At 52.6% G+C, this 12,866-nt stretch overlaps 1 protein-coding gene across 18 annotated transcripts; it reads left to right on the top strand.

Moving 5' to 3' along the window:
• Positions 1 to 167: 167 nt before the first annotated feature.
• USP19 (ubiquitin specific peptidase 19) lies at positions 168 to 11,357 on the top strand. 18 transcript variants are annotated; one of them, XM_081302496.1, is made up of 28 exons: positions 168 to 447; positions 1,570 to 1,829; positions 2,088 to 2,126; positions 2,271 to 2,399; positions 2,486 to 2,619; positions 2,693 to 2,995; positions 3,111 to 3,333; positions 3,457 to 3,613; positions 3,715 to 3,786; positions 3,902 to 4,017; positions 4,120 to 4,340; positions 4,425 to 4,620; positions 4,698 to 4,831; positions 4,942 to 5,100; positions 5,189 to 5,299; positions 6,029 to 6,139; positions 6,224 to 6,325; positions 6,967 to 7,107; positions 7,195 to 7,313; positions 7,526 to 7,663; positions 7,772 to 8,085; positions 8,189 to 8,299; positions 8,391 to 8,607; positions 8,690 to 8,842; positions 8,948 to 9,108; positions 9,190 to 9,368; positions 10,223 to 10,362; positions 10,875 to 10,989. In XM_081302496.1, the coding sequence occupies exons 1-28, from the start codon at positions 296 to 298 to the stop codon at positions 10,879 to 10,881; spliced, it is 4,299 nt and encodes a 1,432-aa protein (XP_081158622.1). In that variant the 5' UTR covers positions 168 to 295; the 3' UTR covers positions 10,882 to 10,989. The 18 variants fall into 18 exon arrangements, with proteins under 18 accessions (XP_081158622.1, XP_081158612.1, XP_081158610.1 ...); XM_081302486.1 differs by lacking the exon at positions 10,223 to 10,362 and having other exon boundaries at positions 2,696 to 2,995; positions 3,111 to 3,327; positions 4,126 to 4,340; positions 10,875 to 11,357; XM_081302484.1 differs by lacking the exon at positions 10,223 to 10,362 and having other exon boundaries at positions 2,696 to 2,995; positions 3,111 to 3,327; positions 10,875 to 11,357.
• Positions 11,358 to 12,866: the final 1,509 nt, after the last annotated feature.

Genomic DNA, 12,866 nt, shown 5'->3' with positions numbered 1-12,866 from the left:
GCCGTAACTAGAAGTCGAAACAAAACCAGCTGCTAAGGCGGCGGCCGCGGGGCCGGGACGGGGGAGGGGCGCGCCGGAACCGGAACCGACCTGACGCCGGAACCGGAATCGAGAGCGGGTTGCCAGGGCCCGAAGAGGGCTGGCGGCGGTGGTGTAGCTCGGTGAGTGGGGCGGGCCGCAACTCGCCAGTTTGGTCGCAGCGGAGAGGCCGCTGTGCTGGCCCCCGGCGGCCTGTTCAAGGTCATGGGCTGTGCCAGCCCTGACTTCTGAGCCCCGCGGAGTGCCGGGACTACTGATGCCGGCGGAGCCGTTACACTTCGTCCGTGGCCGGCCTCCCTCCACAAAGAAGATTAGCGGCGAGCTAGGGTGGCTTCCTGGAGGAGGTGGTGGCAGTGGGGTTTCGAAGATCGCAGCTGGGTCTCGGCCCTGTTGGGGCGCTGGTCTGTGGTCAGTAGCTCTGCGCAGCCCTGTAAGGCCAACTCTAGACAGCTCTATTCCTGCCTCGACGGCACTGGAGCATAGTGGGAGGTTAGCGACCCTCTACTTGGGCCTTGGATATAAGGAGGCGGAAGGAGGTGTACACTACAAATCTGGACCTGCCTCATACCATTGCCACATTTTGCCTATTGAAGAGTATCTTACCACCTCCAGTTCCCAGCCCCACCCCCACAGTAACAGACTAGTCACTGTCTTGCTACTTGCTTAGGCCGGTCATGACCCTTCCAGGGATCCAAGATTCATGGTTCTTCCCCGACCTTGTTTTAGTATCTGGATTTGATAACTTCATTTTGGATGGATGTGTGGCCCAGAATCCACTGAAAGGTCTGCTAGAAACTGGGTAGTAGGTCTCTGTGGTTTAGAGCTGATAAGTGAAGGGACTTGGGTAGGAACATGATGATGTTCTAATTTCAAGCTGGATGCCCATCATGCCTTACCACTGGAGTTAGCTCATCTCTGCAGTTGAGAAGAGGAATCCCTTTGGGGATGGGGAAAGACCAAGTAATAAAACAACCACTTTCACAACAAAGGTGGAGCTGACAGGAGGCAGGTGGGGCACCTTAGCACCAGGACCTTTTCTGAGTAGTGGCAGCACTGGGCTGGACCTACTTTCAGTTACAGAGCCTGGACTTCCTGCTGCTTGATGGTCTCTGCCTTTTCTGCCTTCCTCCTACACCTTCTACTTCTCCAGTGGTGACTAAGCAGCAAGTGAGAGTGAAGAAAAAGGGAGCACCCTACTTAGAGCGCCAGCCAGGCCCGTAGGCTGGTGCCATGGCTCCTGTCCAGAGGAGGATCCTGGCCCCGGGCCATGACTGCTTTGACCTGGCACCTCCTTGTGAGGCTTCCAACTTTGTGGGTCTTTATGGCAGGTATATAGGAGCCTTGGCCAGAAGTGATTGCTGCTACTTGCATTATGTATTCTCTTTTCAGAATAGTCTGAGAGTATCCAGAGTTACTTTAGGTGGTAAGGAGATATTACAGTTAGGGAGTGTCCTGGGTTGCTGAGCCCTGGCTATAGTCAAGAAGCATGTTGTTGGGCCTTGACAGAGATGATTGATCTTTTTTCATTAGGCTGTTGGTTCCTTGTTGGAGAATTTGGCCACAAAGAGTTGCCAAAATAGCTGGGCCAGGAAGAAAGCGCCGCAGCCCTGACCCAGACGCTGTTGCCGACCCCGGGACACTCTGGCTGTCAACCAAGCGGCTCAGAATGTCTGGCGGGGCCAGTGCCACAGGCCCAAGGAGAGGGCCCCCAGGACTGGAGGAGGCCACTAGTAAGAAGAAGCAGAAGGATAGAGCAAACCAGGAGAGCAAGGATGGAGATCCTAGGAGAGGTGGGAATGGCATTCCCAGAGTGTTCATGGCCTCCTTCCTTCCCTCTTACTGGGCACACAGATTGGGGGTTGGGAGATGACTGTTTTGCTGCTTTGTCTTGGTCTGATACTCAGAGAAGGCCCCATACCAGCCTGAGTAAAGCTCTTGCTTTGAGCCTGGGGTCCTTGATTGAGATCCAGAAAATGGTGTCTTGATGTGGTAGGGTCTTTGGGACTGGCTCCTCATCATTTCCTCACTGTTCTTTATTTTGTTGTCAGGGTCAGTGCCCACTCCACAAGAGGAGCATACCAAAGAGGGTAAGTAATGAATGGGACTTTTGAATACTAAGGGAGGAGATGGAGTACTGGGGATTTAGCTCCCATCTGGAGAAGTCCCATTTTGGTTGGATCTATTATCACAGCTTGTGAATTCCTTGTGATCTTTTATCATTCCTCTTACAGAGTTGTTGCTTGATTGGGGACAGAATGAAAATGAGGTAATTGTCAAGCTGCGTGTGGGAGTAGGTCCCTTGCGGCTGGAGGAGGTGGATACTGTTTTCACAGACACCAACTGTGTGGTGCGTCTTCCAGGTGTGTCCATCTGCCTTGACCACAATAGTGTATTTGAATTCTTTGATATCCTCCACCCCACATCACTGCTGCTACTTTGTCTCTAGGTGGTCGGCAGTGGGGTGGTGTCTTTTATGCTGAAATAGAAAGTTCTTGCGCCAAAGTTCAGGCCCGTAAAGGTGGAGTCCTACAGCTGGCGTTACCCAAGAAGGTGCCTCTGCTCACGTGGCCCTCTCTCCTGGTAAGTTCCAGTAAAGGGAAGGGTAGGGATACACAGTGCAGTCTTCAGGGCCTCACTATGATATTTTTGGCAGAAGAAACCTCTAGGGACCCAGGAGCTGGTGCCTATGCTGCGGTGCCAGGAGAATGGGCAGGAACTGTCTCCCATTGCCCTGGACCCAGGCCCTGAGCCCCGCCGGGCTAAGCAGGAGGCCCGGAACCAGAAGCGGGCCCAGGGCCGTGGTGAGGTAGGCTCAGGGGCTGGCCCCGGGGCCCAGGCAGGGCCCAGCGCCAAGAGGGCTGTACATCTCTGCAGAGGGCCAGAGGGGGAAGGGTCCAGGGATGGCCCTGGACCCCAGGGTGATGCCCCACCCTTCCTGGCTGATCCAGCCCCCCAGGTGAGAACTAGGTGCCTGTTTGGGTCTTAGGAGATGGGGGGAAGGAGTATGGATTGGAGTGGGGGCCACCTGTTGGACCTAGGGCTGATCCTGCCCACAATCTTGCTACAAATAGGTTGAGGCTGAAGAACAGCTCTGTGTACCACCACTGAATCCGCAAACCTGCCTCCTAGGCTCAGAGAAGAATTTAGCCCTTTTGGCAGGAGAGAAGTCAGTGTCCCCCAGGAATGACCCAGTCTCCCCAGCAGTGGCCCAGATCAGAGACCCTGGGAAAGATGACCATGTCAAAGAAGAGATGACAGTAGCAACAGATGCCGCAACGTTGGTGGATGGTAAAGGTGGGGCTGGGGATGGGCAGGCAGAACCCCAATTGGGTTGCAGGATTAATGGGCTGGTAGGGAGTAGAGTAGCCGTAGACTGGAACCTATCCTGGGTGGTACTGAGCCATGGTCTCAACATAGAGCCTGAGTCCATGGTGAACCTGGCATTTGTCAAGAATGACTCATATGAGAAGGGCCCGGATTCAGTGGTGGTGCACGTGTACGTGAAGGAGATCCACAGAGATACCTCTCGAGTACTTTTCCGTGAACAGGACTTCACACTCATCTTCCAGACCAGGTTGGTGGTGGGCAGGAGCCGGGGCAGATGGTATGCCTCAAATGGGACCATATGCCTCATGCTTTTTCGTTTTTATTGTTCCTTTTGCCCTGCATTTGCAGGGATGGAAACTTCTTGAGGCTGCATCCGGGCTGTGGGCCCCACACCATCTTCCGTTGGCAGGTGAAGCTCAGGTGGGTGGTGCCCGGCTCCACTACTGTGCCTGTCCCACCTGGGGCTCCTTCCTCCTGGTCTGTCTAACCTGATACCTTCTCTACCTAAGTTCCTGAGCTCAGCCTTTTCCTGCAGGAACCTGATTGAGCCAGAACATTGCACCTTCTGTTTCACGGCCTCTCGCATTGACATCTGCCTCCATAAGCGTCAGAGTCAGCGCTGGGGGGGACTGGAGGCCCCAGCTGCACGAGGTCTGCACACGAGCTCCCTTCATTGCCTAACCCTGCGTGACTGTGACCCCCATCCCTGCCACATGCTGCTAACCACCAGCCCCCTCATTCCCCCTTTTTAAGGTGCAGTGGGTGGTGCAAAGGTTGCCGTGCCGACAGGTCCAACACCTCTGGATTCAACCCCTCCGGGAGGTACCCCTCACCCCCTAACAGGCCAGGAGGAAGCCCGGGCTATGGAGAAAGATAAATCCAAGGCTCGATCCGAGGACACAGGGCTGGATGGTGTGGTGACCCGCACAACCTTGGAGCATGTTGTCCCAAAGCCAGAGTCACACCTGGCCTCGGTGAGAATCTTGGGTTGGGAAGGGCCAAGAATGGAGGTTGAAGAGCCTCAGGGATGATCTCTCATGGCCCATTTGCTCCCACAGCCCAAGCCCACATGTATGGTACCTCCAATGCCCCACAGCCCTGTGAGTGGAGATAGCGTGGAGGAGGAGGAGGAGGAAGAGAAGAAGGTGTGTCTGCCAGGTTTCACTGGTCTTGTCAACTTAGGCAACACTTGCTTCATGAACAGTGTCATTCAGTCTCTTTCCAACACTCGGGAACTTCGAGACTTCTTCCATGGTGAGAACAGGGCCAGGAGCCTGAGGTATGGGCAGAAGGGGTACCTTTATTCCTCACTCCTTTTTTTGCTTTCCTAGACCGTTCCTTTGAGGCAGAGATCAACTACAACAACCCACTGGGGACAGGTGGACGTCTGGCCATTGGCTTTGCTGTGTTGCTCCGGGCCCTGTGGAAGGGCACTCACCATGCCTTTCAGCCTTCCAAGTTGAAGGTGATCTGTGGCCATTCTCACCCTTGGTTGGAGAGGGTGGGGAGGATCAACCAACTGTGAGTGCAGTGGGTGCTAAAGTTTTACACTCATACCTTGGTCCCTGCATCCAGGCCATTGTGGCAAGCAAGGCCAGCCAGTTCACAGGCTATGCCCAGCACGATGCCCAGGAGTTCATGGCTTTCCTGCTGGATGGGCTACATGAGGACCTGAATCGAATCCAGAACAAGCCATACACGGAAACTGTGGACTCGGATGGACGGCCTGATGAGGTGGGGGTGGAGGAGGTCAGAGGGTAGATATGCCTCATATGCATCCTAGCTCCTAGGTTTCCTCAGTTCTTACCACTCTCCTCCTCAGGTGGTGGCTGAGGAAGCATGGCAGCGGCACAAGATGAGGAACGATTCTTTCATTGTGGACCTATTTCAGGGCCAGTACAAGTCGAAGCTGGTGTGCCCTGTATGTGCCAAGGTGTGATGGGCTTCCTTGGGAAGAGGCCCTCTAGTTAGGCTCAGCTTGACTAGTTAAATTTGATTCAGAGACATCTGCATTTTCAGGTGCTACAGGGTAAAATTGGGGCAAGGAAGCTACAGGGAGGCCTTAGATTCCTCTGTGGGCTAAAGAAGTCAGGCAAGGTAGGCTTCCTGACTGAGGAAAGAGAGATGTTTGAAGTCAGGTTTGGTGTGACAGAGGTAAGGTATGACAAGAGTTGTGCGTAACATTAGAAAGGCATGTGATGCTGGGTATGGTGGTGCACGTGTTTTATTCCTGCAACTTTGGAGACAGGAAGATTTCAAGTTCAAGAGTAGCCTTGGCAATTTAGCAAGACTGTCTCAAAAAGTAAAAATAAAAATGGCTGGAGATATTGCTAAATGGTAAAGCACTATGTTCATTCCCCAATACCACAACACACACACACACACACACACACACACACACACACACAGAAAGGTGTGTGGGATTCAGGTAAAGGGAAAATCAGGAAAATGGCTAAGCTACCAGAAAAGGGGAATTTTGTCAGAAACAGGGAAGTGGGATTTTTCTTTCCTGGTGGACCTTCCTGCTTCATCTAGTGTTAAGTCTGAGAGTTTGCTGATTGGCAGTGAGGACCCTGAGAGCCATCAGAGGGCCTTTGTTAGGATCTGGGCACCAACATCTTGTCTCTTTGCAGCCACCCAAATGCCACTTCTGTATCCACAGGTCTCCATCACATTTGACCCGTTCCTTTATCTGCCGGTGCCCTTGCCACAAAAACAAAAGGTTCTCCCTGTCTTTTATTTTGCCCGAGAGCCACATAGCAAGCCTATCAAGGTGAGGAGTAAGCCCCTATTCTATGCTATTCTAGAGAACTGGCCCACCTTTCCCATTGACACACCTTCCCCATTGTTGCCACAGTTCCTGGTGAGTGTTAGCAAGGAAAATTCCAGTGTGAGTGAAGTTTTGGATTCCCTCTCTCAGAGTGTCCATGTGAAACCTGAGAACCTGCGTCTGGCTGAGGTAAATCTGTTTTTCCCCAGGCTCATACATATATAGACGTGCATTGTGTACTTACAGCATAGAAAGTTATCTAGTCACTTGCATCTGTACAATACATGTGAGTGTACATGTTCAGGTATTGAGTAGAGGTGCCCTCAGTTCCTAGTCATCCAGGTTTACTAACCTTTTCTGTGGTGGACTCTAGTGCCTTTCCTGCTTTAGATAAGAAGCTTAAGCTGCAGGATTGTCCTACCATTTGCTGTGGTTCTCCATCCAGTTGCTGTTTCATTTTATCCCAGATCCTCCCCAAAATTCCTTCCCTTTAGCCTAGCAGTGCCATTTGTCTCAGGGACCTAAGGGTGGGGAGGAGGAGCCTCAAATTTGGCCTCTCCATGATAATGTATTGTAGTCTTAGCAGGACCTCACTAGTTATAGCAGGATAGAGGCCTTCAGTGTGGAGAGCCAGTGTAGGGGATCCCTGCCCATGACTTTTTCTTTCAGCACCTATACTATGGGCCCTGAGACTGGTGCCAACACAGGTGGATACCTCTTTTGGCTCATAAACCAAGTTGTAGACTCAAGTCATGGGCAGTCTTTCTGCTCTAGGTCACAGCTAGGGAAAGGGCTTATCCTCACATGGGATCTGTGTCCTTTGTCCCCAGGTAATTAAGAATCGCTTCCATCGCATATTCCTGCCCTCTCACTCATTGGACACTGTGTCCCCATCTGACATGCTTCTCTGCTTTGAGCTGCTGTCCCCAGAGTTAGCTAAGGAACGGGTAGTGGTGCTAGAAGTACAACAGGTGAGTTGAGGGTCAACCTGATGGCACAGGGCCCTGGTGGTAGGGGCACTACTTTCTGACTTTGCTGAGCCAGACAACCCACGTTAGCGCCCCCAGGTGCCCAGCATCCCTATCTCCAAGTGTGCCGCCTGCCAGCGGAAGCAGCAGTCAGAGGATGAGAAACTGAAGCGATGTACCCGGTGCTACCGTGTGGGCTACTGCAACCAGTGAGGAACCCAGTGGTTTTCCCTGACTCTTCCTCTCCATCTTCCACACAAAGACACCACATATAGTTTAAGCCCTCCACCTGCTACCCTACTTCACCAGACCCTGGGGGAGGCAGACTGGCATACCTAATTTCCAGGGCTTCAGACTAGCCCCAATATATAGTTGTAGGAGATGGAATAAAGCCTTATTCTTATCTTCCCTTCCCTTCTAGGCTCTGTCAGAAAACCCACTGGCCTGACCACAAGGGTCTCTGCCGCCCTGAGAACATTGGCTACCCCTTCCTGGTCAGTGTACCTGCCTCACGCCTCACTTATGCCCGTCTTGCTCAGCTGCTAGAGGGTTATGCCCGGTGAGTGCCCAGAGGTTAAACTAGGATGGGTTGGATGAAGAGAAATGATATTCAGAGGCACCAGATGAGTTGGTGAGGACTTTTCCTTGCCTTACTCTCTATTGCCAGGTACTCTGTGAGTGTATTCCAGCCACCCTTCCAGCCTGGTCGCATGGCCTTGGAGTCTCAGAGCCCTGGCTGTACCACACTGCTCTCCAATAGCTCCCTGGAGGCTGGGGACAGCGAGAAGGACTCCACTCAGCCTCCTGAGCTCCAGCTGGTGACCTCTGTGGCTGAAGGGGATATGGGGGTCCCCCAGGTGTGGGCATCTCCTGATCGGTGCCCTGTGCCTAGCACCAGTGGAATTTCTTCTGAGATGCTGACTAGTGGGCCTATTGAGGGTACTTCTTTGCCTCCTGTCGAGAGGGTGTCCCGGCCTGAAGGTAAGATCCAGTTAAGGGCTCCAAGCACTGTGATGGGAGATTGGGGGAAGATTGTTTAGAGCCTGGTGGGCATGGGAGCTCTGACTATCATGTTCTCTCATAGCTGCTGTGCCAGGATACCAACATCCAAGTGAAGCCATAAATGCCCACACACCCCAGTTCTTCATCTATAAAATTGATGCATCTAACCGAGAGCAGCGGCTAGAGGATAAAGGTGTTTGAAGCTGTGGGAGGAAGCCATGAGGATAAGGGTTGAAGTGGCTGTTCTCCATAGCTTCATGACTCCTATTCCTGTTTATCTACAGGGGAGACCCCACTGGAGTTGGGTGATGACTGTAGCCTGGCTCTGGTTTGGCGAAACAATGAGCGCCTGCAGGAGTTTGTGTTGGTAGACTCCAAGGACCTGGAATGTGCTGAGGACCCAGGCTCTGCTGGTGAGGCTGCTCGCGCTGGCCACTTCACCCTGGACCAGTGCCTCAACCTCTTCACACGGCCTGAGGTGCTGGCACCTGAGGAGGCCTGGTGAGAATAGGGCAGCAGACAGGTAGTGGGGCAGCAAGGGAGGGAAATTGGCTGGTCCTGACCTTCTTCTGTCCCCTATCAGGTACTGCCCACAGTGCAAACAGCACCGTGAGGCCTCCAAGCAACTGTTGCTATGGCGCTTGCCAAATGTGCTCATTGTGCAGCTCAAGCGCTTCTCCTTTCGTAGTTTTATCTGGCGTGATAAGATCAATGACTTGGTGGAGTTCCCGGTTCGGTGAGTGATGGATCTTGTCATGCCTGTGGGCAGAGAAGAAGGGCCAGAGGGCATCCTGGGCACCTGCTAACCATTTGTTTCACCCTTTCTTTATTGGGTCTGCAGGAACCTAGATCTGAGCAAGTTCTGTATTGGTCAGAAAGAGGAGCAGTTGCCCAGCTACGACCTGTATGCTGTCATCAACCACTATGGAGGCATGATTGGTGGCCACTACACGGCCTGCGCACGCCTGCCCAATGATCGCAGCAGCCAGCGCAGTGACGTGGGTGAGGGCACACACAGCCAGCAGGATAGGTGGTAGGGGTGGTGGTACATGCTGTGTTCACACTCTTCCCACCCTGCTATAGGCTGGCGCTTATTTGATGACAGCACAGTGACGACAGTAGACGAGAGCCAGGTTGTGACACGTTATGCCTATGTACTCTTCTACCGCCGACGGAACTCTCCTGTGGAGAGGCCCCCCAGGGCAGGTCACTCTGAGCACCACCCAGACCTAGGCCCTGCAGCTGAGGCTGCTGCTAGCCAGGTGAGGCTTGGGGAGGCTTTACAGGCTAGTGGGGGCCAACTCAGATTGTGGAGAAGGGATGGGGGGGCACAGCTTTCTCTTTTCCAGCCATAGCCCCTTTGAGCCTTGGAACTCATAGAAGTTGCAGACATAGTTCCCTAATATTAAAGCTTCACCCAGAGGCATCCTGGTGCCCTAGGGATATTCACTAAGGTGCACACATGTACACCAGCACACTGCCACAGTGTGCACAAAAGCACAGGTCAAGCAACTCCTCTGAACCTCACCAGGCATGTGATTTGAACAGACTAGATAGTGATCTCTCCCAGCTTTTTTCCTCTTACCCTCAACATGCTCACAGCTGAGGTGACAGCTATCTCCATTGAACCTTCAGGATCTTCTGTCTCTTTTACTCACAGCATGTGCTATAGGCCCCTTTGGTGGGCATAGTCACATCATTTTTCTGGACTGGCTGGCCCTTCTCCTCCCTTGACCCCTCTGTCAGGCTCAGAGAAATCCTTCAGAAGACAGTGGTCTGGATATGGGCAGTCCCCAGGAGATTTCCCTGGGGTTGGCAGGCCTATCTTTCATGAGCCAGTTCATTCTGTGGGAGGCTTGACCTAAAAATATTAACCAGGTAACCCACTACCCATCCCCATGAGATGCTGCTACATGTGGGTTGGGAAGCTGTGGAGGAGATCAAAAGGCTAACAGGATTTGTAATAGCCTTGAAATTAGCCACCTGCTTACTCCCTGCTGCTTGATCTGGGGCTTTAACCCTATTCACCCCAGGCAGGACTGTCATGCCCAGGGGTCTCAGGGACACTCGGTCCTTCCCACCCCTGGGTGCTGATGGCCGTTTCCACATACCGTAGGCTTCCCGGATTTGGCAGGAGCTCGAGGCCGAGGAGGAGCTGGTGCCTGAAGGGCCGGGGCCCCTGGGCCCGTGGGGGCCCCAAGACTGGGTGGGCCCCCCGCCACGTGGCTCTACCACACCAGACGAGGGCTGCCTTCGGTACTTTGTCCTGGGCACCATGGCAGCTTTGGTGGCCCTTGTGCTCAACGTGTTCTATCCTCTGGTATCCCAGAGTCACTGGAGATGAGCTCATCTGCAGGCAGCTGCTAATGAGCTGTCCTTCCTCTCTGCCTTTCAGGCCATGCCTGCTTTTGGTGGGGAACAGCTCTGGGCTTTGGGCCTCAGTGTGCATCTGATGGGAGAGGGTGGTGATGTTGCCCCTGCACTGGCAGAGCATCCTAGGGTGGGTAGCCGTCCAGCTGTCTGTCCAATTCCTCCTTCTGCTCTGACCCTTGGCCTGGGGCTTGGCCCTGCCGAAGCAACTTCCTGTATTTAAAAGTGTTAATAAAGCGAGACTATTCAGGCCCAATCTCGTCTCTGTCTCAATATCGCTGCTGTCTGCGCCTGCCTTGGGGCCCTCCCTTGGGTGCCACGGCTCTGAGCCAGCACCCCCGGGATGCCAGGCAGCATGCTGGGCAGCCCCCAACCCCTGTCCTCATATTCTGTTGCAGGGACTAGGCCCTGGCCAGGCCCCCGAGGTGGCCCCCACGCGGACAGCCCCTGAACGCTTCGTCCCCCCTGTGGACCGCCCAGCCCCCACCTACAGCAACATGGAGGAGGTCGATTAGCAGGTCCCTGCCTGATGGGGGAACTGGGTTTGGGAGAATCCCCTACAGTGGCCATCTCTTTGCCATTTCTCCTTCTCTAACCCAGAGGACACTGGCTCCATCAGTGAGGAGTTGGGGTGTATGATTTTGGGGTGGGGGCCTCACAGGTTGTGACCTCTTTGTCAGCTTGGTCCCCTGTGGGCCTTGTGGCTTTTCCAGCTGCCTCCAGTGCTGCGTGATTTGATTCTCAGTTTTACCTTCAATTCTTCCTGACCTGCATTATAAACGTTATAATTTTATTCTAAAAATTGTAATTTTTTTTTTTGCATTTTCGAAGTGATTGCTGCTGTTTAAATATATTTTAAAAATAAATAATAAATAAGCAGACTTAGTGACTTTGATCCACCACATCCTGTGGGATGGTATTCCCTCCCTCTCCATCTGGTATGTTGATGTGTGTCTGTATATTAAAGACCCTAAAAGTACTCTAGTCAGGGGAGATGGTGGAGCCACAGCTCATTCCCTGTGGTCATGAAGCCCTAGTGTCATCAGCTCTCTGGAGCTGCCGGCTGCCTTGTCATCACACTGGTTCAGAGTGCCATATGGAGATGACTGATTGGCATCACTATCAAGATCTCAATACATCTGAGGAGTAGAGAAGTGCTCTGTGAACCTCTGGTGCTAATAGTATGGTATGAAAGCTGGAGACACTGGAGGACTTGGTGTGGGGTTGGGAGGTCCTGTGGGTATCTTTTCTGTTTTCAAGTCTTTGTTGTTGTTTGAAAACCACCTGTATTCCTCTTGGGGAGAACAGAGCAGGAAGAAAACTACTGTGAGGAAGATCCTGTTCTAAAAAAAGGACAGAGCTGGGCATCATGTCACATGCCTATAGTTCCAACAACTGGAGTCTGAGGCAAAAGGATTGCAAGTTCCAGGCCAGCTTGACCCTGTCTCAAAATAAGATGGGCACAGTGGTGCACGCCTGTAATCCCAGCAGCTGGGGAGGCTGAGCAGGAGGATTGTGAGTTCAAAGCCAGTCTTAGCAAAAGTGAGGTGCTAATTAACTCAGGGATATGGCTGGGGAAATGACTCAGTGGTCCAGTGTCCCCGAGTTCAATCCCTAATACCAAAAGTAAGTAAGTAAATAAAAAGGGTTGGGGATGTGGCTCAGTGGTAAGCACCTCTTCTAGATCCAATCCCTGCTACCAAAAAATAAAAAAGGACAAGACCAGAACTAATCTTGTCTGGCTTTATATTAGAGGGAGAAAACTGGATCTTTCTAAGCTGTTTCTTCCCTTAAGAGCCCCTGAGACCTTGGCTCCTGGCAACTGTCCCAAGCTATTCATCCACAGTGATTGGCAGGTCTGTTCAGCATCACAGCCTATGCAGCTTTATACGTGCACCTTGTGAGATGCTTTCTTATAGCCAGGCATGGTGGCACACACCCTGTAATACCATCAGGCAGAGGCTAGAGGAGTGCAAGTTTGAAGGCAGCCTGAGTAACTTTTCTTGGCACTAGGGATTGAACCCAGGGGTGTTTTACCGCTAAGCCACATCCCCAGCCCCTTTTGAGACATGGTCTCGCTAATTTGCTGAGGTTGGTCTCAAACTTGTGATTCTTCTGCTTCAGCCTCCTGAGTTGCTAGGATTATAGGCATGTACCACTGTGCCCTGCCAGCCTGAACATTTTAATGAGGCTCTGTCTCAAAGTTAAAAGGGGCTGGGGATGTAACTGGTAGAGAGTGCTTGCCTTGCATGCATGAGGCTCTGGATTCAATCCCCAGTGCCACAAAACAACTACTTTTCTCCTGATAATGCTGCCTCTTTTGTTTTCCAATTGTTTGAGGAGCATTTAGAGAAGTGGAGCAGCAATAAGAGGTTAGGCAGTGTCTTGGC

The sequence above is a fragment of the Spermophilus citellus genome, assembly GCF_964194105.1.
Source record: "Spermophilus citellus genome assembly, chromosome: 7".
Taxonomy (NCBI): Eukaryota; Metazoa; Chordata; class Mammalia; order Rodentia; family Sciuridae; genus Spermophilus; species Spermophilus citellus.
The sequence above is the reverse complement of the archived record's forward strand: the minus strand, read 5'-3'. Positions and strand labels throughout refer to the sequence as shown.